Source organism: Panthera tigris, chromosome E3 (assembly GCF_018350195.1).
Source record: "Panthera tigris isolate Pti1 chromosome E3, P.tigris_Pti1_mat1.1, whole genome shotgun sequence".
NCBI classification, from domain to species: Eukaryota; Metazoa; Chordata; class Mammalia; order Carnivora; family Felidae; genus Panthera; species Panthera tigris.
Genome location: NC_056675.1, coordinates 25,371,751 through 25,398,693, shown reverse-complemented (window position 1 = coordinate 25,398,693; position 26,943 = coordinate 25,371,751). Strand labels below are relative to the sequence as shown.

Here is a 26,943-nt window from a genome sequence, read left to right as displayed (position 1 = left end):
TTAGTTTTGTGTATGGTGTACAAAAGTGGTCCAGGTTCATTTTTCTGCATGTCACTGTCCAGTTTTCCCAGCAACATTTGCTGAAGAGATCGTCTTTTTTCCCTTGGATATACTTTCCTGCTTTGTCAAAGATTAGTTGGCCATATGTTTGTGGGTCCATTTTTGGGTTTTCTATTGCATTCAGTTGATCTGAGTGTCTGTTTTTGTGCCAGTACCATACTGTCTTGATGATTACAGATTTGTAATCCATTTTGAAATCTGGAATTGTGATACCTCCAGTTTTGGTTTTCTTTTTCAGGATTGCTTTGGCTATTTGGGGTCTTTCCTGGTTCCATACAAATTTTAGTATTTTTGTCCGAGCTCTCTGAAGAATGCTGGTGTTATTTTCATGGGGATTGCCAAATATAGAAGTTGTTGATTGACACCTTTTTACCCATCATGTCAAATATGTAATCCCACTGATTTGGCGGGTCTTCTGGCCTGCCACTAATAATCTTATTGAGGATTCCTTATGCATGATGAGTCACTTTTTTTTTTTTTTTTTTTTTGCTGCTTTCAGGATTCTGTCTTTGGCTTTTTCGTTTGATTATGTGTCTCTGTATGTATCTCTCTGGGTTTTCTTGGAATTGTTTGAGCCTCTTGTATTTGTACATCCATATAATGAATGAATGAATGAATGAATGAATGAACACTACTATATAAATTTGTATTTAATACAAATAAGGTTTTGCTTTTTTTCAGCCATTCTTTCTTCAAATAAGCTGATGGCTCCTTTTGTCTCTTCTTCTAGGATTCCCATAATGTGTATGTTGGTCTGCTTGTTTGTATACTATGTGCTTTGGGCTCTGTTTACTTTTCTTTATTGTTTTTTTTTTCTCTTTGCTTCTCTGACTCCATAATTTAAAATGACTTGTGTTCAAGTTTACTGACTCTTTCTTCTTCCTGCTTGGATCTGCTGTTGAATCCTTCTCGTAAAGTTTTCAATTCAGTTTTTGTATTTTTCAGATCCGCAGTTTCTGTTTGGTTCTTTTTTATAATTTCTATCTCTTTGTTGGTATTCTCATTGTGTTCATATATTGATTTTCTGATTTGCTTTGGTTCTTTGTCTGTTTTCCTTCAGCACTTTCAGGATAGTTAAGACAATCATTTTAAAGTGTCTGTCTAATAACTGAAACCTGTGTCTCTTTAGGGTAAGTTTCTGGAAATTTGTTTTGTTCCTTTGAATGGGCAACATGGCCTTGTGATCTGTTGTTGAAAACTGGACATTTGAAAAAAGTAGCCACCTCTGTCTGTCTTTGCAGCCTAACTTCATGCAGAGAAAGCCCTCCAGTAATCTGACCAGTATGAAAACTTAAGGTCTTCTTAGATTTTCAGGTCTTGGGCATGTGTCTTTCCTAGGCCTGTGCATGTGTGTTTTTTTCTCAAATTTCCCAGACATAATACTGCTTTTATATGTTTTAACTGCATTAAAAGTCTCATATCTGCTTCTTCTTGGGGCTCAAATGTTTTATTGTCCTCCTCTGCCTGTAGTCTCCCTCCGAGGTGGCCACAGTTCTACAGTTTCCACTCAGTGTGGCATCTGCCACTGCTTTCACCCACCTCCAGTCTGATATTCAAACTATGTCACAATTCCTATCTGAGCTCTGATTCAGATGAGGCAGAAACCAGTCTCTCAGGCAGCCTCCACACAGGGCAGAATACTGAAACAAATTCCAAGGCAGGGGCTGCAAATTGGGTGGCTTCCTCCTGACCATACTGTACAACACAAGAGAGGGGATGGGACAAGGGTAAGCAGCAGAAAACAACCTAGAATTTCTTGCCATTTAGAGTAGGGATTTTTTATTGTTTGGGCATTCATTTGCTGCAGGTCCTTGACTATTTCTAGAGTTTCTACACAGCTATTGTAGTCTGTTGTTTACTTGACGTTTCTGTGAGGAAACAAGGGCTACCTTGGAGCTCCCAGGTCTGCCTTCTTGCTTATTTCACCTCCAGAGGTATGTTAATTTTAAAAATAAATTCCCCCAAATATTCAGGAATTAAATTAGTCTCTTCTTTTGTTGTAATAATGGTAATAATGATAGTAATTTATTTTAATGTTTGTTTTTGAGAGAGAGAGAGAGACAGAGAGAGAGACAGAGAGAGAGACAGAGAGAGAGAGAGAGAGAGAGAGAGAGTGAGTACATGTTGGGGAGGAGCAGAGAGAGAGGGAGACAGAGCATCCGAAGCAGCCAGTTGTGCGCTGATAGCAGTGAGCCTAATGCGGGGTTCCAACTCATGAACCATGAGATCATGACCTGAGCCGAAGTCGGGCGCTCAACTGACTGAGCCACCCAAGTGCCCCAATAATGATAATAATTTCATTGAGTACCTACTATGTTCCCAGGCACTATCATATACATTTCACCTCTTTAAATAACTAATTTAAACTTTACTACTTTCTAGGTAGTATTGTACCCATTTCATAGATGATAAAACTGAAGCACAGAGGAAACATACCATCTATGTGGAACTAAGACAGACACATGGGGAATGCAATTTTAAGGTTTTAATAGGTAACATGGAACTATTACTGGTTTCATGTGACTTGAGAGGAGGTAGTTACAGTAGACCAGAAGAAGTTGGCTGGATCATACCCTACCCACTTCTCTTCATTCTATAAATGCTTTAAAATTGGATCTCCGTTCTTGAGCTACATTTTCATGTAGCTAAGGTAGTGGGTTGGCCAAATAAGTGCCCTTTTCCTTTAACATAGGAAATAACACATGATGTATGATCTTGACCAGGAGGGCAAGAGAGGTCCAAACCCAGCCCTGTGGTGGGTGAATAATCAAGGTGATGAAGTGAAGTGGAGTTTCAGAGAGATGACAGACTTATCCCGCCGTGCAGCCAACGTCTTCACCCAGACCTGCGGCCTGCAGCAGGGAGACCGTCTAGCCTTGGTCCTGCCTCGAGTGCCCGAGTGGTGGCTGGTGGTCATAGGCTGCATCCGAGCAGGTCAGTGACCCAAAGAGACCCCAACAGACTTTAGGTCTAGCCTGGAGCCAGTGGGTCCTGAAATATTAACATTTCCCTGCCCTTTTTTCTTATTCTTCATAGTCTTTTTCTTTCTCAGACTCCTTCAAATATTCTTTTGCTACTTCTCACTGTCTTCCTCAACTTATACACCCTCAAACACAATGTCATCACTCTCTAATTCATACACAGACACAGACACATAAACACACACACACACACACACACACACACACACACTTTCTCTTGCACAGTTTCATTTTTTTTTTAAAAACATCAATTGTTAACATTTTGCTCCCCTCCCACACTGAGACATTTAAGTATCAGTTGCAGACATTGTGGCATCCATAAACACCAGATAAATACCCATAAACACTGGAGCATGCATCTGCTATGATCCATGACATTCTCCTCACATAACCACAACAGAGTTATCACACCAGAAGTATAACTTTGATATATGTATATATCCGTGGCTAGAATTCTTTAATTGTCCCAACAGTGTATTTTATACCCATTTTTTGTTTGTTTAAATCCAAAATCTGATAGAAGGTCATGCATTGCATTACATTGTAAGGTCTCCTCAATCTCCGTTAATCTAAACTTTTCTGCATGACATCTTGGAAATGTCTAAGCCAGTTGTTTTTCAGAAGGTCCCACAAAATTTGCATTTCTGACTCTTTTTTCAAGATTATATTCAGATAAACATTTTTAGTAGGAGTACTAAAAGGACAACATGCTTATCTCAATGCTTTACATCAGGAGATACATGAAGTCGGTTTATCCTATCATCGATGATATTATTTACAAACACTTTTGTAAGGCACAATTTCCCTTTGTAATTATTAAGTAATCTGTACTGTAATACTTTTGAGACTGTGTGAATATCCTGTTCCCCAACTGTCTTTCACCCTATTACATGAGAATCCATTGATGATTGTTGATTGAATTGAATATTATTATGGTGGTTTTATATGAGAATTTTCTAATTGTGTTATTCCCTACACATTTATTCTGTGGAGATTTCCCTTCCCCCTTTTAACTGCATATTTATGTATCTATATAATGTATAATTTGTGTGGGACTCCAGAATTTTTTTTTAATTGCTTTAAAATGCATGGTCATATATTTCCTCACAAATAGAATCCTACATTAATCCATCAAGGTCATGTGGAATCAAGAATTAACAGCAACAGCAGAGAGAGTACAGAGAAGCCATGTCATCTGTAGAGCTGAGAGATGGCACATGGGAAATCCAAGACAAGAGCTGAGTGCTCTGGGATAGAATAAAAGAAGAATAGAAGTAAAGGAAGGAGAGTCCAAGAATGGGCATAAGACATGCAAAAACTTAGTCAGGAGAAGTCTGTGTGAAGAATAGGCATCTTGAAATAGGGAATAGATTTGTAAGAGGAAAAGGTGGAGGGTGGGCAGTGCCTTCACTGTTGGGTGTTCAGAGTATGGTGCTTTCCTGGAGAGAGGGCACAGGTGCTGGTGAAGAGAAGAAAAGCAGAGGGGGAAGTCAGTGTTCTGTGGAACCTGAACAGGTAATAAAATGGAAGGTAGGTAGTAGCAAGATTCAGGATGAGCCATCTGGTGGAGAGATTAGAACCCAGTAGAGGCACACAAAGACCTGAACTAACTGTTGGTGATGGAAGATGGAAGGGAGTGTAGGAAAGTTTAAAGGATAATGTAGTTAAATTTGGGTATGAGGAATGAAGAAAAGAGAGGAGATTCAAGATGACACAAGGGACTGAAAGAGGAGGAAGTGAGAGGAGAAAAATGGAGGCAGGGATACAGCTAAACCTGGTGTCAAAGACACTGTGCTACTTGCGTCCATAGTCTGTAGTCCCAGTCCTAAAGTAGGATTCACCTGTCTACTGGCTTGATCCACCTAGAGTAGAAGAAGGTTAGGTCAGGCTTTTCAAATTTCAATATACATAGGAATCCCTTGGAGAGTTTCTTAAAGTGCAAATTCTGATTCAGTAGTTTGTGATGGGGCATGAGATTTTTGTGGTGCTGATGGTACTGGTCCATGGCCCATACTTTGCACAGCAAGAAGCTAGCAGATTTCTATGCAGATAAGCCAGGCCTGAAACCCCAAAGTTCCTTTTTTCATCCCCAGGAATAATCTTCATGCCAGGAACCACCCAGATGAAAGCCAAGGACATTCTCTACCGATTACAAGTGTCTAAAGCCCAGGGCATCATGACCACAGATACCCTTGCCCCAGAGGTGGATTCCCTAGTTTCTGAGTGTCCTGCTCTGAAAACAAAGCTCCTGGTGTCTGACCATAGCCGTCACGGGTGGCTGGACTTCCGATCACTGATTAAGTAAGTTTCAGATCTGATGAATGTGTTTTCTAAGGAAGGGCAAGAGAAGACCATTCACTCCCAAGTGCTGGTAGACAAACATTCAGTGGGAGAAGGTCATCTGGACTGATGCCAGAAGACTTCTCTTCCCAGCTGTGCCCCCGATTTGTTTTGTGACCCTGGGCTGGTTCCTTCCCCTCTCTTGGATGCAATTGCTTTATTTGTAAAATAAGAGTATTGAACTTCTATGCCTCTGTCACTACAGTCTAAACATTTTAGTGCAAATGAGATGAGTCAGAGGGTTATTGTGTTGAATCTTCCTTGTAGGTAGGGAATCTGAAATATTATTTTTATATAACAAACAAATATATGAAGAGGTTGAATGAACGTATAAGATGAATTTTTAAGGGAAACTTGAGACTGCAAGAAAAATTGAGGCTGTGGCTGGTAGTCAGCTGGGGGAACAAACAATTTCCATCTTTTAGGTGCTGCATAGCTTTAAGGACACCTCCCAGGGAAAGTTAGGGAAGTGTTGGAAGTAAGAAAGACCCCTTCCACCCACAACTCTGACTCTGTAAACCTTTAGACATTTTTTCTATCACATGAAAACCATGCTGTGTTTGTTTTCTTAAAGTAACCCCTCAGTTTTTAAAGTTCTTTACTTCAGCCTCAAAAAGCAAATATTAGGGTGAAGTCATATCTTACACTGGATTTTAAAGTCAGAGAACTAAAAGAAAATGGCTTAAATAAAGAATATTCTTGGGGTGCCTGGGTGACCCAGACAGTTGAGCATCTAACTCTTGATATCAGCTCAGGTCATGATCCCAGGGTTGTGGTACTGAGCCCCGCACTGGGCTCTGTGCTGAACGTGAAGCCTGCTTAAGATTCTCTGTTTCTCTGTCTCTCTCTGTCTTTAAAATAAAAAAACTTAAAAAAGGATATTCTTTAGATTCCCTTAAATTGCCAAAAGTCAATATGGTACCATTTCTCAGCAAGAGTTGGTGTTACTGGCAGCCTTGGGATCATTTGCAGTTACTATGATTGAACACCATAGGGAATTGGCATTTATAAGCATAGACCCAAAGGAGAAACTGTCAATTCTGAAGCCCCCAAGAATCAAGGCACACTGGGGGGACTCCAGGCTTACCTACCATCTCAAGTTTACACCAGGACAGATGTGCATTTATGTTTCTTTTACTCTCCCTCATTTTCTTTCCCCTGCCCCTCATAGCCAAGGTTATGGGGTTAAATTCCTATAAAGCTACTTCATATAAAAAAAAAAAAAAAAACAAGCTTAGCAGTGTGGTTAAGAGCACAGTCTGTGGATCAGACTGAATTTGAATCCTGGCTGTGCCACATGCTGGCCAAATGTCTTCAGGCAAGTAATGTAACCTTTCTGAGCCTCAGTTTCCTCCTCCACAAAATGGGCACAATAACAGCAGTACTTCTCTTTTAGGGTTGCTCTGAAGATTGAATGAGTTCTTATTTGTAAGTCACTTAGAGCAGTGCCTGAAAGATAGTAAGTGCTATTTCAATGTTTGTTACGTTAAAAATATTCCACTATATTTCCCCCCTTTTGTAAATGAATAAATGTCAGTCTACTTATCCAAGTCACTCACAAATTCCGTTTGATTCCTAATACAAGGAGAACTGGTTTTTCCTCCAGTGTTGTAAACTTCCATTTTTCTGACTCCAAGCCCCTCATATTGGATCCCCAGGGATCCCAAAGCAGGAAACGTGACTTCTCCCCTTTTGTACTGAATCCCTTTGCAGATCAGCATCCCCAGATCACACCTGTATTAAGTCAAAGACGCTGGACCCAATGGCCATCTTCTTCACCAGTGGGACAACAGGCTTTCCCAAGATGGCGAAACACAGTCATGGACTTGCCTTGCGATCCTTTTTGCCTTCATGGTAGGAAAGAAGGCATTGACTTAGATGCTGGGCCACAGATCTGGAGTGGTGTGTGTATGTGTGCATGCGTGTGTGTGAGCACACGTGTGGGTTGGGAAAAGAGCTCTAAGTAGAATTGACTCCATCCTGTTTCTTCCCTCTGGGCTCTTTGGTTCAGACTCCTGAGAGTCTTGAGATGTAGACACTTGGAATGCTAAAGGTTTGCTGACAGAGGCCTCTGATGACAAAGGAGGCACATTTAGGTCCTGCCTGAGCACCTTTACAAGAGGTGTGTAGGAAATGTGTGCCCACATTCAGCAAACCACACAAATGACAAGCCATTGTGTCCCTCTCAATTGACTCAGGGTTTGGTGGTAAAAGACACAATGTTTGAACAATGCCACCTGAAGTGGCAGGTCCTTTCCTCTTCCCAGTTATGAACACATGAAACTTGGAGTTACCCAGTCGTGAGCTCTCAGGAAAAAGAATACCTGGGACCAAGCCACAACATGCCACTCCCCGTAACCTAGAACAGTCATAGAGGCTGAAGCCTTGGGTTAATCACTTAATCAACGTTTAACTGAGCCTCTTCTCCCATCTGTCCCTACCTCAGATAGTAATATTCACACCAGATCAAGTTCTATATATTTTCTAACTTATTAACCAGACCAGAGGGCAGACAAGGCTTTTTGTGGACAGTGGCTATCTGTGCAGATGCAGCAGTTTGCAATGGTAGCAATTGAGTAGCGAAACCCTGGAGGAATAGCGGTGGAAAGAAGGCAAAGGCTTTCTGTGCAGTCTGAATAACAAGAGCACAGGCACAAAGATATTAAAAGTAACATTATAGAACTACAGACACTTGAGGATAGCTGGTGCTCAGGGTGTGGGGTGAGAGACATATGGGAGGAGTTGGGAACCAGTGAGCAGGGCTCAGGATCTTGTGGGCCTTGGTGTAGAGTTTAGAGTTTTTTAGGCAGATGATGGAGAGGTATTGGAGTAATGGGATGTATTTTAGCAAGGGAAAGACCTGATAAGATTTGTGTTTTGAAAAGATCACTGTGGCTGCAAGATGAAGGGAAGCAGAAGGGGTTAGGATCTGCTGGGTTTGAGGTGCCTGAGGGACACTGCAGAAGAGATGTTCAGTGGGTAGTTGGGTCTGAAACTGAGAAGACAGGTCTTCCCAGCTAGTAGTATTCTGTGGGTGAGCCACAATCCTAAGAGGGCTGGGATGAGGGAGGGTGGGTTGTTTATTAAAGTTAATAGTAAATAGTAAAGCTCCTGTTAATAGTAAAGCTCCTCAAAGCCATAGTTTAGTAAAAAGTAAACTATTACTAATAGTAAATAGTTAGTAAAGCTCCCATAGCTATGGGAGGATTGTGTTTTCTCAAGGAATTATGCACACAGACATCACTCAGAATCACTAAGATAGGATAGAGAAATGAGAAACCTTTCCCACCCTGCTTTCTAATTTTTGCCTATTGGATAATTTTTTCCAGTCCTTGCCAAGGTGGGGTATTAATTAGGGGTCTTTCTCTCTCTTTCTTTATTTCTATCTCTCTCTCCCTCTCTCTCTTTCTCCATCATAAATGACAGAAAGCCCAATCTCAACCTCTTTAAGCCTAAAAGTGAATAAAGGAATTTATTGGATCATGAGGCAGGGCACTCCAGGGTTTGGCTTCAGACATAGCTAGAGTCTCTGGATCAGGTTTTTATCTCTCCATCTGATGTGTTTTGTTGCTCTTCTAAGAAAGGCTTATCCCTTGTTATGCCCAAATGGCTGCCAGCATTACCTAGGACTATATAAGTAACAGAGTCAATTCCCAGCCTTAAGGATCATTATAACTAAACCCATTGAAATCACACATGACCAGAAAATAGGATTTGGCATGCTTTAGGGACCTGGGGTGGCAGTGTGTCTGGAGCCCACTCAAACCACATGCACTGAGAACGAGAGGTGGGTCACCCCTGAAAATCAGAGTCCCCAGCCCTTGATCACATTCTCATGATCACCTAGCTGAGGTCACTGTATTTTGGAGTTAGCAGGAAATGTCTACAACTGAAGACATCTGATGTCTTGTGGAGCATTTCGGACCCAGGCTGGATTCTGGCTGTCTTGGGGTGCCTGTTTGAACCATGGACATCAGGGTCTACACTCTTCATCCATCATCTGCCCCAGTTTGACCCCAAGGTCATTCAAGAGGTAAGAAGACAAATCTTCCACTATCAACAAACTCCTAGAAGAAACTCATGTTTCAAACTCAAAAGCTGGCCTGCTGAGAAATATTTTATGTAGCAAAAAGTCTCATTAGCATAATATAACCCTGGTTCTGGGTTTCTCAAAGTGCAGAACACTGAATTAGTTACTGTATAAGAATAACAGTACATGAAACCTTGAAGAAAATACATATTCCAAGCCCTTCCCCAGGGCTATGGATCAGATTTTGTGGGCTTGGAACCCTGAATAAACATTTTAAGAGATTAAACCAACCAGAGAAAGCTCATGTCTCCTGGATCCTGGACCCTGTATCTGCCAGACCATATAGCTGGTGTGTGTGTGTGTGTGTGTGTGTGTGTGTGTGTACGTGTTTTGTTGTTGTTATTGCTGTTGCTCAATTTAATGAAGTGCTTAAAAACAGAGCCCCTAGAAAATGACAAATCTGGCTTCTCATACCACATTTGACATTTACTTGTGGTTTACTTGCTACTGTGAGCCTCAGTTTCCTCATCTGTAAAATGGGAGTTTTCATAATTCCTATGTCACAAAATTGTTGAAATATAAATGAGATGGTACAGGAGAAGTGGGTGAAGTGCTTAGCCCTGAGTTGGCATACAGAGGCACCCGGCATACAGTGGTGGCTGCTGTTCCTGTTAGGTGTATCTCACAGTAATAAGTCACCCGTGTGAACCCTCTCATTGTACTTCCATTCACCCGAAAATGTGTTTTCCATCTCAGAGGTAGACCTGCCCCTCCACCTCTCAAAGTCCCCTCCCCACAGCCCCTGCAGATCTTGTTCTTTTCTCTGTCCTTCTGTTAGGAGCCCTTCTCATTAATCTTGCATCCATTAAACCTTTTCTCCTGTATTTTCAACCCCTCACTTCTCCGTCTCCATTAATCTATCATCCATTAACTCTTTTCTCCCATGTTTTCAACCTCTTCATCTTCATGAACTGTACTCCCCCTTAGTCCATAAACATATTCAAAGTTCCTCATCCTGAAAAATACCTTCCCTTTACCCGGCTACACACTGGACCAACCCAGTCTTTCCTCCCTTGGTATCAAATTTCTCCATAGACAATTCTCCGCTTGCTCCAGCCACATCCTCTTCACCCACCTTACTCCTGAACACTGCAGCCCTACAAGCGTCTGTCCTCACCCTTCCTCTTCCTTCTAAAAAATCTCCTCTACTTCCATTTCACCAGCATGGGTATCCATTCAAGGGGATCTCAAAACTGTACCTTGGGTCTAGTCTTCTCCCTCCATGCAAATTCCCCCTTGTTTTTCTACCCCAGGTCCATCTGATGATCCCTCCAGCACGTCAGACTACATTTCCCATTTCTCATTCCTCACCTCATGTCAATATCTGCCTCTCTATCATTGTTCACTGCTCACATCCTGCCAGTCCCTGAGGCTTAAAGCTGCACAAAGAACACCGAATCCACCTTTCCCCTCCCCTCCTCCACTAGTACATGGGTGTCTCCAAGGTCTCAGTGTGTTTTAAGCTTGAATTAGTTCAAATTATTAATTACACAAATTTACAAACACACATACATACACACACACACACACATACACACGAAGACACAAACAGCAGCATTTGAAAGTTTAATTATTTTGATTTATTTTTCACTTGTGGGGCGCCTCAGTGGCCTAGTCAGTTAAGTGTCCTACTGTTGATTTCAGCTCAGGTCTTGATGTCAGGGTTGTGAGTTCAAGCCCCACATTGGACTCCATGCTGGCAGTGAAACCTACTTAAAAAAATGAGCAGGACATGAGCAGACATTTCTCTGAAGAAGACATCCGGATGGCCAACAGACACATGAAAAGATGCTCACCATCACTCCTTGTCAGGGAAGTATAAATCAAAGCCACAAGGAGATATAAACCAACACCTGTCATAATGGCTAAAATCAAAAAGACAACAAACAACAGGTGTTGGCGAGGATGTGGAAAAAAAGCAACCATCATGCACTGTTTAGTAGGAGTGCAAGCTGGTGCAGCCACTGTGGAAAACAGTATGGAGTTCCTCAAAAAATTAAAAATAGAATTACCACATGACTCATTAATTGTACTAGTGAGTGTCTACTCAAATAATACGCAAACACTATTTCCAAAGGATATATGCACCCCCATATTTATTGCAGCATTATTTACAATAGCCACATTATGAAAGCAGATCAAGTGTTCATCCGTAGATAAATGGATAAAGAAGATGTGGTATATGTATGTGTGTCTATATATATGATGGAATATTACTCAGCCATAAAAAATAATGAAATCTTGCCATTTTCAACACCTTGGATGGATCTAGAGAGTATAATGCTAAATCAGTAAGAGAAAGACAAATACCATATGATTTTACTCATACAGAATTTAAGAAACAAAAGGAACAAAGAGAAAAAAGAGACCAACCAAAAAACAGACTCTTAACTATATAGAATAAACTGATGGTTACCAGAGGGGAAGTGGGGGGGACGGGTGAAATAGGTGAAGGGGATTAAGAATATACTTCTCGTGATGAGCAATGAGTCATACATAGAATTGTTGAATCAGTATATTGTACATCTGAAACTAATATAACACTGTATGTTAATTATACTGGAAAGAAAGAGAGAGAGACAAGAAAGAAAGGAATAAATGAACAAAGGAAGGGAGGGAGGGAGGAAGGAAGGACAGACGGACGGAAGGAAGGAAGGAAGGAAGGAAGGAAGGAAGGAAGGAAGGAAGTTGATTGGGCTCAGAAAGAGAGGGACTGGCCGCCCCTAGGTGGCTCAGTTGGCTGAGTGACTGACTCTTGATGTTGGCTCAGGTCATGATCCCAGGGTTCTGGGATCGAGCTCTGTGTCAGGCTCCACATTGAGCAGAGAAGCTGCTTGAGATTCTCTCTCTCTGTGCCCATTCCTCTTCCCTATGGTTCTGCATGGAAGGTATATATATTCCCATTTTACAAATAAGGGAACAGAGTTGCAGAGGAATTAAGTAACAGGATTGAAGTCAGGCAGGCAGACCCCAAACCCACATTCTCTCCTCTTCAGTGTTCTTGCCCTCCCAGGGTACCTCCACCCTGATCTGAAACTGAAAGACTCCCACTTCTAGCAAAACCATGGTGAATACCAGACATTTTAGACTCTATCTGATCTCCAGCTAAGGTCAATCATCCTCAATTTACTTCCTGCCCTTCACCTGTCTAAATCTAACCTCAGTCTTCCTAAAGTTACTTCTTGTGCCTCTCCTGTCTAAATAAACCATCTTTTGACTATACCTAAGTGTTTCTTCAACCCTGGAGACTTTGCTCCTGTTACTCGTTCTACCTGCAAGAACCTCCTCCATTCCTCTGCCTATAGAGACCATATCCATTTGTTAAATACCGCAACTAAATGCCACCTGTTCCATGAGGTCCCTGGATCACCCCAATCAGAAGGAGTATTTCCCTTTGCTAAGTTCTCCTTCCAGTATCTCTTATGACATCTACCAATTTCTGCCTTACCATTTGAGTCCTGTTTTATCTCCTCTATTATTAGTACAAACTCCCAGTTGGAATATTATCTAACTCTTTTTTCATTCCCCCCAACAGTGCCTGATACATGCTATGCACAAAATTCATGCTCAATATAGGTATATTGAAAGAAGTAACAAATGACTACTGGGCTATCCTACAGGGGAGATCCGAATTAAAATGTTAATAGCCGATATTTTAAATCCTTACTATAAGAATAAAATTCCTTCTCTCCTTACTTTCTAGACATTGTTCAAATACCCCATCACCCAGTGCCTTGCTGCGCCAGCTGTGTATCGAATGATTCTACAGCAGATTCCTACCAGGTATGGTAGAAGTGGTGGTGGCTGGCTGGTCATAGCAATCTTTGGGTAGGAATTTAAGGAATCCAACCTACTGTGATCTGACTTTTTAACTGTGGTTCTTTGAGGGGTGTGCAGGTGTGTGTGTGCTAAGTTAAGTGTTGGCTAATTATCATTAGTCAGTCTAATTGATTCCTTAAAGCAGGACTAAGAGATCCAAATGAAATGCTAAGTGAGTCTTGCATTATTGTAGGTTTATTATTTTTTGAACATTTTTCTTATGAAAGGACAAACATACAGAAAAATACATAACACATAAATTTATAGATTAATGAATTGCTGAAAACAAAACACCTATGTCACCACTCACATGAGTCACAAAAATAGAATATTGCCCACACCCCAGAGATATCTTCATGACTCCCTATCTCCACTAAAGGAACTCATATCTTGACTTTTATCGTGTTAATTTCCTTATTTTCCCTTACAGATAACCTCCTAAGGAAATAACCCTAAACAAAGTATTATATTTTACTTTCCTTTGAACTTTATGCATGTACTCATACATTATTCTGGAGTATCTGGCTTCTTTTTTCAACATTATGTTTTTAAGATGTCTATGTTGCTACATGTTGCTGTAGTTAATTTTCATTGCTGTATAATATCCCATTGTATTAAAACATTGCATATTTTTTTCAGTTCTACCATTAATGGACACTCGGGTAGTTTTTATTTTGGGGTTATTAATGATAAGTGCTGCATTGAATTATTGCACATGTACCCTGGTGCATATAAGCATGCATTTCTGTCACATTTTTCTGGAATAAGAATTGCTAGTTCACACTGACACTACATTCTACAACCCAATTTTTCAAGATATTGAACCCATCTATGCTCCCACTAGCAAGGTAGGAGAATTCCCATTGTTCCATCACATTGGCATCATCTGTTATTGTCAGAGTTTTTCATTTTTCTCAATCTGATGGATGCATAGTTTTCTCTTCCTATAGTTTTCTTTTTGCATTTTCCCATGTTTTTGAGTTAATTTTAGCTAAACTGGAATCTGCTCTTTGAAACATATGGGCATTTATGAATCTTTTAAAGACTCTAAAATTAAAATGGTTGCTCCAAAAATCAGAGTAACATGTTTTAAATATAGAATTAAAATATTAAGGTGTTTAATGACTACCCTTACAAAGCTAATTCTGAAACACAACTTGATTTTATTCATGAAGCCTCATGCTGGTTGGACTCCGTTTGTGTTTCAAAACTCATAATTAGCAACTTTTTGAAGTGTTCATCAGATGATTATCTTTGTCCAAATCCAGTAAAATCCAACCATGTCATAACTAGTGACTGCATCACACTCTGCCCATTTTATCTATTTTGAATAAAGCTGAAGAATGAAGAAAACACCTCAGTAAAACCAGCCCTCCCGTCCATCACCCCTGACTCTAAAGGCACCAGGACAGTGTGATGAGGATGGAAAGGTGGACAAGATGTCTGCTGCCTCTCTCATCCCCAACAGCTGACCTGGTCCAGCCCCAGGCCAGCTGGTAATCAGATCTCAGTTGCTTCTCCCCATGTCTTTCAAGGAATGCATTATTATTTTATGTCTGTTTTTGTCTCATTTATGGAAAATTTGATGAGGAAAATGAAGAGGATTTATGTCACACAGTGTACCTACTACAAATGTTGACAGCCAACTTTTCTGCTCTTTCTGAAATTCCTTCTCTCAGGGCTGTTACCTACAACCCTTCTCTCTCTTCCTACACTCATCCTGGTCTTCCTTGATGTCCTGAGCAATTCATTTCCACCCCTTAACTTGCATTTTCTGCTCAGAAATACAAAAGCCCTTCAGTTCACATGACTCCACTCTTCATAGAAGGCAGTGCAGTTCTGTTATCATCCTAACAAGCTTTTGGGGAGCCTTATCTTCCACCCATTATGGTTTATAAAATATCCTTCTTAGCCACAGAGGATGTTAAGACAAGGCCTGAAAAATACGTCTTTGCCATCTTTTTACATCAACTTCCAAATTTGGTCCAAACTTTTGACCAAACCCATTAACCTCACCACCACCACCCACCCCTTGCCAGAAGAGTTAATATGAACCACCAGGAAATGAGTGACTTTCCCTTGGCTTTGACCTCCAGTAAATTGCCCCAAAGGCAAGTAAGAACATGAGGAAGCAGGAGGATAAATGATCCAGATGGCAAGGCTATGAGTGAGCTCTTAACACTCTGGGCCTGGGACAGAGCATCCAAGACCTGACCACAAGTTCTGCTGATACCTTGCCTTTCCCTTAGTCTCAGGTTCCCTGCCCTGGAGCACTGCATTACTGGTGGGGAGGCTCTGCTGCCAGAGGAGCAAGAGGAGTGGAGAAGACGGACAGGCGTTCTGCTCTACGAGGTCTATGGACAGTCAGAAACAGTAGGTAGACAGTCCTTTCTGGGCCAGTCAGGATGTGCTTAGCCATCCTGAATCGTGTGTGCAGAGGAGCAGAATCGTGTGTGCAGAGGCCCCACTCTGCTCACAGCATTGCCTGAAGATGATAGAGCTTCAGAGTTTTAGGCTAGTTTGCCCCAAATCAGTTTGCACAAAGATAATTCACAGCTAATCAATGTGTCAAGAGGCCAGTGTGCTGAAAACTATTGGGTGAGGACTTTGAAAGTGGTCTAAGGACATGATGCCACTGTCCCTGTGATCATTAAGCTCTATGGAGCTCATCAAGGGTGGAGGGGTGGGAGGTTCTTTCCAGTAACAAGGAGGCCACCATCCACAAGTTCTGCCCACTTCACCATCCCTTCCTAGGGTAACAACCACAACAGCCAGGAGTTGGCCCCAGAAGTTCATTTCTGGGGGTTTAGGTGAACAGCACACAGGTTTGATTGTGGGACACTAGCTGGAGTGGAGGAGGGAGCAGAGACTTTCTGTATATACCAAACACACACGCACACACACACGCGCGCGCACACACACACACACACACACACACACACAGTGTGATTCTCAAAGGCGTCACTGAGCAGCCATGTGGTGGGGCATTCAGAGTATCATGCATGTTGTAAACCACAACAACTTTATCAATGATAGTGGGGGCAGGTATCCCTCGTCCTACACATTCTCAAGCCACTTCTATTGCTGGACAGAGCCACTTCCCCAACCTCCTTATTATCCCCGAGGCTGACAGAGGGTTGGCTACCATCTCAGGAGCTGCAGCAAAATGGCTATTTTAGCCTCAATTAATATGCTTCACTGACTTTTTTTTTGGAAAAAATATTCTTTTAAATAATCAGTAAATTGGTCTGCTTCAGGGTGAGATATATTAAGATTTCAAGTTTGTCCTTGTATGGTTCATAGTTTATATTTGGACAAGGTGGATGGTGGTGGAATGGGAACTACCTACACCCATGACATCCCTTTACAACAATTATTTGCAACAATAGACAGAATACTCCCTTATACTTGACGGTGCTGTATTTCTCAATGTACTTTCATACCTACTGCCTCGTCTATGGAACATTTTCCAGATGCCTGTACTGTGAGCAACAGCATAGCAAAGGGGAAAGAGCTTCCCCTCCCAGGAACTCAGACACAAGTTCAGATCTCAGCCTTGCCAATCACAGGCTTCGAGACCATAGGCATATCATTGAACCTTCCAGAGTCTCTGCTTCTCCATCTCCAAAATGGAAATATTATCCAGTCTTTCTGGGTTGTAATAAGGGAGATGAAAGGATGTATATAAAGCTCTGGCTACAGTGTCCAACCGCTTGTACATACTCACCTTGCAGTTACTCTTGTATTTAAGCAGGGGTTGCACTAGAATGCTGGGGGGTGGGATATAGAAATGAATGGGGGCAGTCTCTATTCTCAGGATGCTTGTTATCCACTGAGAGGAACAGACAAGCAAAAATAAGTATGATGCTCTGTTGGCTACAATGGAAGTATGAGGGGAAAATACTACAGAAGAATCTCCCAACTGACTTTTCTTGGGGGCTGAATAATAGCAGGTAGTAGTTGTTTATTGAACATAACCTGGTGTGCCTGGTGAAGGGTTTTCCGTCCACCCAGGTACTCTGGGAGGTAAGTGTTATAATTACCCACCTTTACATAAGAGAAATCAAAGAGGATTAATTGGCACACAACTGGAGTGAAGATTCACATCCATGAAACAAATCTTAGTCTGACTTAACTTTAGAAACAATGATATTTTAGAGTACCATAAAGGAGGAATATGGTGCATCAGGAAGATAAAGGGGGTGGGGCAGTTCTCTAGCAGAAGGGACAACACAAACAATATGAATACTCTCAACACAGCTCTGAATAATTACGACTAGGTTCCTCTCACTGTGCAACAGCCCCAAGTAAACATTAATGGTTTCATGGCCTTCCTCCAGCAAATGGACACATGTCTGACATATAGTGGGCCCACCACACCTGATATTACATGCCCACAGGTGCTGTGAACATCTGTAGACCAGAGTTGGGTCAATGCCTTGCACCTTACCTTGAATCTGGGCCTTCTAGCTTTCTCATAAGAGCTCTTTGCACAGCGTCAAATGACATTGGTGAGCCAGGATGCTGTGTATAGTTCTTGATGCTTTGTAATCAGCCAGGACTCTTTGACCAACCCCATTTTCTTTCTTTTGTAAACAGGGAATAAGTTGTGGCACTTTACGGGGAATGAAGATCAAGCCAGGTTCCATGGGGATAAGTATCCCCCCCTTCGACATCCAGGTTTGGTCCTAAAGACATTGGCCAGGAATAGTTAGGGCTTAGCTGGGATTGGACAATTGTGTGACACCAGGTGACAGAGCCAGCTGTTCCCACCCCACTCCCCTGCCCCAGTTGCCGTCCTTCCTCCTCTCCTCCTATTTTCCCTCTGATTTCCTTGGGAGGCTTCGTTTGAGAACTGCAGTATCCTGGGCAGGAATGCAGCTGAGCCTGGCAGCTGGAGGCCTCACACACAGCAGATGGGACCAGAGCACCTGGAGCACCCTGGCATCTCTCTCCATCATCTGGTGCTTCTAGTTTTTCCTTACCTGTGTCTTCCAGCTTGACAATGCATTTGCAATGCTTCTATATCCATGAAACAAATAGACCCATGACTGGGATTTCACCATTTGCTGAATTCAAACACTTTTGGCAGTTTTAATTTATTTTCTGACAGGGCTTCTCCCCCCCATTTATTCTCACTGGTGTCACAGGAATAGTCAGCTAACGTTTGGGTGTGGCAGGTGTGTTGGGGTGGCCCTGCAGGGCGGGATTCACAGGCCTCTTGCTCCAGATCATTGATGAGAAGGGCAACATCCTGCCACTCAACACTGAAGGCAACATTGGCATCAGGATCAAGCCAACCAAGCCCATTGGCCTCTTCATGTGCTATGAGGTAAGTGGTGACCCTCACCTGACCCCTTCCAGGCCCTGAAAATCCCTGCAGGGAGCTGTGTGGGTGCTGAGTGAGTGGGAGTGATTCAGCTCTGCACCCTGAGCCTTCTTCATACCTCCTGTCATTCACTCCAACTCAGTGAAGCCTCTTCTTTAAAAAACTTTTTTCAGTGTTCATTTGAAAGAGAGAGAGAGAGAGAGAGAGAGAGAGAGAGAGAGAGTGTGAGTGGTGGAGGGGCAGAGAGAGAGGGAGACACAGAATCCGAAGCAGGCTCCAGGCTCTGAGCTGTCCACACAGAGCCCCATGAAGGGGCTCGAACTCACAAATCGTGATCTTATGACCTGAGCCAAAGTCAGAAGCTTACCCAATTGAGCCACCCAGGTGCCCCCAATGAAGCCTCTTCTAATTAATCTCCCGTGTTCCCACATCCCTTCCTGTCCTAAGCCATCTGGCATTTAAGTGCTGATGGGGTAGAAAGAAGTCTGGTTTCAGAAGCAGCATACTTGGGTAACAATGATCTTTTGTGTTTGAGAGTGCAAGCTTTAACTGGGTTCACATCCTACAGTTCCACTTACCAACCACAAATCTGTTAACAATGCTGAGCCTCCAGGGGTCACTTTTGTCTGCACTTCACAGAGAAAGAAACTGCAGATTGGAAGAGTTGTATGTCTTCTGCATGTCAAATAAATGGCCGCTCTAGGATTCAATCCCACATCTTTTTGGTCCCCAGCACCTATATAAGAAATTGAGGGATTACATAAAACTGTGACAGATTCTAAGGATACCTGAAACTCTTAACCAGACAAACCCTAGCCTGGTTAGTAGTGGCCACTAAGAAGAAATTCTCAGCTTCCAAGATTGGCCAGGGGAGGGTGGACAGACCTTGAAATTGACCTCAGACCCATCTCCTTTCTCCACAGTAACAGCCATTCGTATCACTGTTGTCACTCTATGGCCTATGGCAGGGGAAGCGGGGCACTGCTTCTTTTGAGATATTATTGCCCAAAAGCAAATATGCAGACCCTAGCCTTTATTCACTGTAGCACAATTTTAAATGTGTGTAAAAGAGAAAATTGTAAACACAGAGTAACACGTATATACTTCAGTGGTTCTCAACCCTGCATTTGAGGAGATTTAAAAATATTAAATTTTGGATCCAACCACAGAGATTCTGGTTAAATTAAACTGGGAAAGTCCAGAGCAATGACAGTTTTTTCTTAATTGGAAATTATATATTTCGTTTTACAAAGATCTCCTCAGTCTATGCCCAAACCTGTATATATATGTATGTCATTTCTCATGCTCTCATGACTATATGTTGTCACCCCTCCACTGAGATTTGTTTGCTTTTTTCCTTTCATTTTTTTATTGAGATAAAATATATATAATATGAAATTTATCCTTTTCACCATTTTTAAGCACACAATTCAGTGGCATTGAGTAAATTCACAATATTGTGCAATAATTACCACCATGCATCTGCAGAAAATTTCTTTCATCCCAAACAGAAACTCTGTTCTCATTGAACAACTCCCTCTTCCTCATATTCCTAGTGTTGGTAACCTTTAATATACTTTTTGTCTTTAAGAATATGCCTCTTTTAGGGGCACCTGGGAGGATCAGTCAGATAAGCGTCCAACTTCCACTCAGGTCATGATCTCACGGTTTGTGAGTTTGAGCCCCGTGTTAGACTCTGTGCTGACAGCTCAGAGCCTGGAGCCTGCTTCAGATTCTGTGTCTCCGTCTCTCTCTACCCCTCCTCTGCTCCTTGCTCTGTCTCTCTCTCTCTCAAAAATAAACAGACATTTAAAAAATGTAAAAAAAAAAATATGCCTATTTTAGGCACCTCAATTAAGTGGAATTGTGCAACATTTGCCCTTTTGTGTCTGGTTTCATTTCACCTAACACATGTTTTCAAGGCTCCCTCATGTTGTAGCATGTACCAAATGTCATTTTTTAAGGCTAAATGATATTCCATTATATGTATGTACTATGTTTCGTATATCCATCAATTTCTTAATAGACATTTGGGTTATTTCCACCTTTTGGCTACTGTGAATAATGCTGCAATGAACATTGGTGTGCAAGTATCTGTTTGAGTTCCTGCTTTCACTTCTTTTGGGTGTATACTCAAAAGTGGAATTCCTGGATCATATGGTAATTCTATATTTACTTTTTGAGGAATTGTCAAAATGTTTTCCACAAGTGGCTATACCATTTTCTATTTCCATCAGCAATGCACAAGTGTTCCAGTTTCTCCATATCCTTGCCGATATTTGTTAAATTTTCAGGTTTGTTGTTGTGTATACAATGGTCATTCTAGGGGCGCCTGGGTGGCTCAGTTGGTTAAGCATCCAACTTCGGCTCAGGTCATGATCTCACAGTTCGTGGGTTCGAGCCCCGCATTGGGCTCTGTGCTGACAGCTCAGAGTCTGGAGCCTGCTTCAGATTCTGTGTCTCCCTCTCTCTCTGCTCCTCCCCCACTCAGGTTCTGTTTCTCTGTCTCTCAAAACTAAATAAACATTAAAAAAATTTAAAAAAATACAATGGTCATTCTAATGGGTGGGAAGTGATATAGTATGTCATTGTGGTTTTGATTTGCATTTCCCTAATGACTAATGATGTTGAGCATCTTTCCATATTCATATTCTTTTTTAAACTATTTTTTAAGTTTATTTATTTATTTTTGAGAGAGAGAGAGAGAGAGAGAGAGAGAGAGAGAGAGAGAGAGAGAGAGAGAACAAGCAGGGGAGGGCAGAGAGAGAGAGAGAATCCCAAGCAGGTCTTGCACTGTCAGCGTGGAGCCTGATGCTGGGCTTGAACTCACAAGCTGTGAGATCATGATCTGAGCTGAAACCAAGAGTCAGACACTTAACCGACTGAGCCACTCAGGCACCCCTTCATATTCTCATTGATCATTTGTGTATCTTCTCTGGCCAATTGTCTGTTGAAGTCCTTTGCCTATTTTTACAATTGGGGTTTCTGTTGTTGTTGATTTGTAAGAGCTCTTTATTCATTTTGGATATGAATCTCTTATCAGATATATGCTTCCAATATATCACATATATTACTTCCATTCAGTGCATTGTCCTTTTACTCTCTTGATAGTATCCTTTGATGTAAAATTTTAAAAATTTGATAAGGAACATTTTATCTATTTTTTTTTTGTTTCATGTGCTTTTGGTGTCATAGTCAATAAATAATTGCCAAAAACAAAGTCATGAAGACTTTCCCCTATGTTTTCTTCTAAGAGTTCCAGAATTTCAGTTCTTCTGTTTAGGTTCTTGACCCATTTTGAGTTAATTTCTGTGTATGGCATATGGTAATTTCATTCATTTGCATGTGGACATCCTAGTTTCTCAGTGCCATTTGTTGAAAAGATTAACTTTCCCACTGAATGGTCTTGGCATTCTTGCCTAAAATCCAGTTGGAAGGGAACCTAAAAAGAGATGTCATTCAATGTTTTTAAAATGGTTTTTTTAGGGGGCACCTGGGTGGCTCAGTCCAACTCTTGATTTTGACTCATCATGATCTTATGGTTGTAAGATTGAGCCCTGCTTCAGGCTCCACTCTGGGCTAGGAGCCTACATAGGTTTCTCTCTCTCTCTCTCTCTCTCTCCTCTCCCTCTGTCCCTGCTATCTTGTTCACTCTCTCTCCTTCTGCCTCTCTCTCTCTCTCTCTGAAAAAAAAAATAAGCTCAAAGTAAAAAAATAAAACTTTTTTTTTTCTGGAACCTCTTAAAATCATTTTATGTTCCACATGAGGGATGATGCTAACACACTGCTTAGTGGTTGAGTGCAGAGGCTGAAGAGTAAGAATTTTAAATTCAAATACCAGCCCTTCCACTGACCAGCTGAGTGACTTTGAGCAAGTTATTGTGCTTTTCTGAACACTCATTTCTTCTACTAAATGGGCTGTAAAAATCTAGCCCCACATGAAACCTGTACATGCATGTTCAGAGCAGTTCTATTCACAACAGCTTCAAACCAGAAACAAGCCAAATGCCCTTCAATAGGTGGACATCCAAACTGGAGTTCGTCCATAACATGAAATACCATTTAGCAATAAATAGGATCAAAGTACTGATGAATGCAAGAAACTGGATGAATTTGCAGAAAATTATACGGAATGAAAAAATTAAAAAAAAAAAAAGAGCTAGACCCAAAAGGTTGCATACTATTACAGGATTCCATTTATGTAACATTCTTAAAATGACAAAATTATAAAACTGGGGAATAGATTAGCCACTGTCAAGGGGTTTGGGATTTGGAGGGAGGAGGGAGGGAAAGCAGGAGGAAGGTCGGTGTGATACAAAAGAGCAATGATCCTTGGGACTATAGGAGCCTTCTGTGTCTTGACCACGGTGGTGGATGCAGGAACCTGCACATGTGATAAAGTTGCAAAGTACTGAATACACCAGACACACACACATAAGTACAAATAAACCACTGGGAAATCTGAGATTGGTGGATTGTAGCAATGTCAATATCCTGGTTGTGATATTGAAGTACAGTTTTGCAAGATGCTACCATGGGGGAAACTGGGTAAATGGTACACAGGATCTCTGTGTTATTTCTTATAACTGCATGCAAGTATACAATTATCTTAAAGTAAACAGTTTAATTTGAAAAATACCAGCCTTATAGGCTTTCTGGGAGGATCGGGTGAGATAGTATTGGGGGAAGGAAATTCTTTTAACAAAAGTTTTTGACACCTCTCATTTTTTCAGACACACTGTGAATGCTAAGTTGAGAACAATAAATAAAAGGGTCCATGCTCTAGTGGAAATTTTATTCTACTAGAGCTCCACACAAAAATTTGTCCTTAAAATTGGCTCAATATTGTCCACTAATTGGCAAGTAGTGTGCATTGAGTACTTGGATGTAGTGAAAATAGACTCAGAAAGATTACAAAACTTGTCTCAGTGCCAGGTAGAACAAAGAGCAGAATTTGAACCCAGATCTGAGTACCAGGTTGTGGGTCATCATCGCTAAACTAATTGCCTTCAGGGATGACTGGGTGGCTCAGTCGGTTGGGCATCTGACTTCAGCTCAAGTCAGGATCTCACACTTTGTGAGTTCGAGCCCTGCATCAGGCTCTGTGCTGACAGCTCAGAGCCTGGAGCATGCGTCAGATTCTGTGTGTGTGTCTGTGTGTGTGTGTGTGTGTGTGTGTCTGCCCCTTCCTCTCTCTCTCTCAAAAATAACAGTAAAAAAAATTTTTTTTAATTTAAACTAATTGTCTTCAACAAACGGGTGCTGTTATCTTTTCAGGACAACCCAGTAAAGACTGCAGAAGTGGAGTGTGGGGACTTTTACAACACTGGGGATAGAGCAACTATGGATGAAGAGGGCTACATATGGTTCCTTGGGAGGAATGATGACATCATCAATTCCTCTGGGTCGGTATGATTGATCTGAGCCAGGAAGCATCACTCTCACATGCCTGATGGGATCTAGCTTGTCCCTACATTTGTCCATGCATTGGTGATTTGATCCTCAGGCTAATTCTGAACAAGCTTTGTCTATGAGGTCCTTTTCTGGGGCTATCTGTGTATCTTCCCCAAGCCCTGCATCCAGAAGAATCAATCAAAATGAAGTTCAACAAGGTCTTCAAGAGGAACATAAGACATTATACAATTTAGGGGCACCTGGGTGGCTCAGCTGGTTAAGCATCCAACTTCTGCTTGTGTCATGATCTCGCAGTCTTTGAGTTCAAGCCCTATGTCAGACACTGTACTGACAGCTCAGAGTCTGGATCCTGCTTCAGATTCCCTGTCTTCCTCTCTCTCTGTCTCTCCCCCTCTTGCACTTTGTCTGTCTGTCTGTCTCTCTCTCTCTCCCCAAAATAAATAAACATAAAAAAAAAGACACTATACAATTTAAAGGATTTGGAAGGAAGACTTTACTTTGACCCCTACTGGTTGAGGAAGCTTATTCTATGCTTGGCTTCTCTGATCGGACACAGCATTTCACAGAAAAACTTAATAATAAGTAATAGCAATTAAACTCTATGGAGCACTTCCTATGTGGAGGCACGCTCCGCAGTGCTTTATATAATCCAGCTCTCAATGCTAGAAGGTACATGCAATTATGCCCATTTTGCATATGAGGAAACTGAGTTACCAGTGAAGAAAGTTTCCTAAAGTTTCAAAGGGAACGGGCTGCAACCCAGATTTGAACTAGTTATCTGGCTCTAAGTCTGTTGTCCCTAACACTTATGTGATTTAAAAGATTTTTGGCATATTACACTAGAGTAACAAGTCCTCTTGGAGATTTCAGGGAGTGAGTTTGTTTCCTTTTTTAATTTCTAAAACATGCTAATATAGTGGGAAACAGGATACAGAGTTTACATGAATGTTTAAGGTAAAAGTTGAGGCTGCCAATAGGTTTCATGCCAGGGGAAGCTGCTTGAGCCAAGCCCTGGAACCCAGGGAGGACTGAACCCGGGCCCTCTTCCCAGACCAGCAGCAGTGAGGTGAGAAACCCTGGGGAGCATGTGACTGTTGTATTGTGTACATGAAGTGCAAGACAGAGGAAGGTCACAGGTATCTGGGCTCCCTGAGACAGTTATCCTACATGGCAAAGGAAGATGTGACTCTGCAAAATATGACACTTGAAGGCCTGGGTCACCCAGCCCTGCCAGCTGCTCAGAAACCAAGAAGGAGTCATTGATCCTCCAGGTACCGAATCGGGCCAGCAGAGGTGGAGAATGCCCTGGCTGAACATCCAGCAGTGGCTGAATCAGCTGTGGTGAGCAGCCCAGACCCGATTCGAAAGGAGGTAAGGAGGAGGACACAGAGGTCATCTTGTCTGTGTGTGGGCACCTGGAAGGCCGGTGCAAGAAAGACATCCCCCAGGCCCTATTTTCCCAGTCTCCCACCTAAGGTGAAGGGAGGGCAGAGAGCATGTGCATGTGCATTTACACTGTGTGGTCACCAGAGGGCACTGGGCCAAAACTGTGACAAAATGGTGCTTGTGAATCCTGCACACTGAGGCCTCCAATCTGCTGTTGAATGAGCCCTTGCTCTGTGCCAACTCATTTCCCCCTCACAACAGCCTAATTCTTTAAGGATTCTGATATCCTTTTTTACAGTAAAGAAACAAGCATAAAGAGATTAAGTAACTTGCCTGATCACAAAGCTCTTAAGTGGTGGAGGTGGAATGTGAATTTGAGTAATCCTTCTCTGGATCATGCATTCATTGATTCAACAGGTGTGTGCTGACTACCTGCTATGTACAAGGCCCTGTGCCCTGTAATAGGGACATAAGTAATATAAAACTATTTAATTACCAACATTTATTTCATGCCCACAGAACTCTATCTACAATAATAGTAAAAATGGTGATGATAATGATAGGAATACAAATAATTTAAACTGGCTTCATGTTTTGCATGTAATATCTCAATGAATCTTGACATAAATGCAACGAGGGGTGAAGCTATGCTATCCCCACATCACTGAGAAGGAAATGGAGGCCGAGAGGTTATTTTATAAGACAAAGAGTAGAAATTGGAAGTATGGAAACTGGTCGTGTTCTTCTGCAAAGGCTCAACTCTCCCCTTGTTTTTCCATTTACTTAATAAACATTTACTTTTTAAACTATACAATTGGTTGCCACTCAGCCTGAGCCTTCACTCTGGTTCTGCGCTACAGGTGGTGAAGGCATTTATTGTCCTGACCCCGGAATTCCTCTCCCATGACCAGGACCAGCTCACCCAGGAGCTGCAGCAGCATGTGAAGTCAGTGACAGCCCCATATAAGTACCCGAGGAAGGTGAGTGAGGGCAGATGGATGGGATGTGCTCCCCTCCAGTGGTTCCTGGGGCTCTGCTGCCCCAAATCCTCTAGGGTGGCCAAGGAGAAGCTTATGTAGCCAACAGAATGAACATTTTCCTATGCAGAAGAAGCAGTTCAACTCAGGGATATGGGGAACCAACTTAATCAGAGGGAACATTTGTCCTGTGTCAAAAACATGGCTGGCAGGTCAACGTAAAGAAATAAATTGAGACAAGTGCCCAGAGACATCAAGATTATTTGTAATCTTTGAACATTTGGAAAAGAAATTCCAATCAATAACTGCTACACATTTTAAAAACATTATTCGTAGTAAGAAATACATTCTAAATTGCAACCCAGTACATGTATAGATACATAACAAATAAAGGCTAACAAAGTAATATTAATTCTAACATACAATACATTCTGAGAGTTTTTATTCTACTTCATTTGTTTTCAAGGCCATGTGCAACCTATGGAAGTGTTCAGGAATAGAGAAATGATTACATTATTTATGGTATTTAATGTAGTCCTATAATTT

General features: G+C 41.7%; 1 protein-coding gene across 1 annotated transcript in view; it reads left to right on the top strand.

Moving 5' to 3' along the window:
* The window catches only part of LOC102954003 (acyl-coenzyme A synthetase ACSM1, mitochondrial-like), a 40,042-nt gene that overhangs the window by 11,847 nt on the left and 1,252 nt on the right, over positions 1 to 26,943 (top strand). The window contains exons 2-12 of the mRNA XM_015539872.2: positions 2,784 to 2,994; positions 5,135 to 5,342; positions 7,095 to 7,235; positions 9,255 to 9,414; positions 13,175 to 13,254; positions 15,540 to 15,663; positions 17,890 to 17,970; positions 18,521 to 18,622; positions 23,897 to 24,024; positions 25,306 to 25,405; positions 26,281 to 26,400. Coding sequence (XP_015395358.2) covers positions 2,784 to 2,994; positions 5,135 to 5,342; positions 7,095 to 7,235; positions 9,255 to 9,414; positions 13,175 to 13,254; positions 15,540 to 15,663; positions 17,890 to 17,970; positions 18,521 to 18,622; positions 23,897 to 24,024; positions 25,306 to 25,405; positions 26,281 to 26,400 — 1,455 coding nt within the window. The remainder of the gene's footprint in view (positions 1 to 2,783; positions 2,995 to 5,134; positions 5,343 to 7,094; positions 7,236 to 9,254; positions 9,415 to 13,174; positions 13,255 to 15,539; positions 15,664 to 17,889; positions 17,971 to 18,520; positions 18,623 to 23,896; positions 24,025 to 25,305; positions 25,406 to 26,280; positions 26,401 to 26,943) is intronic.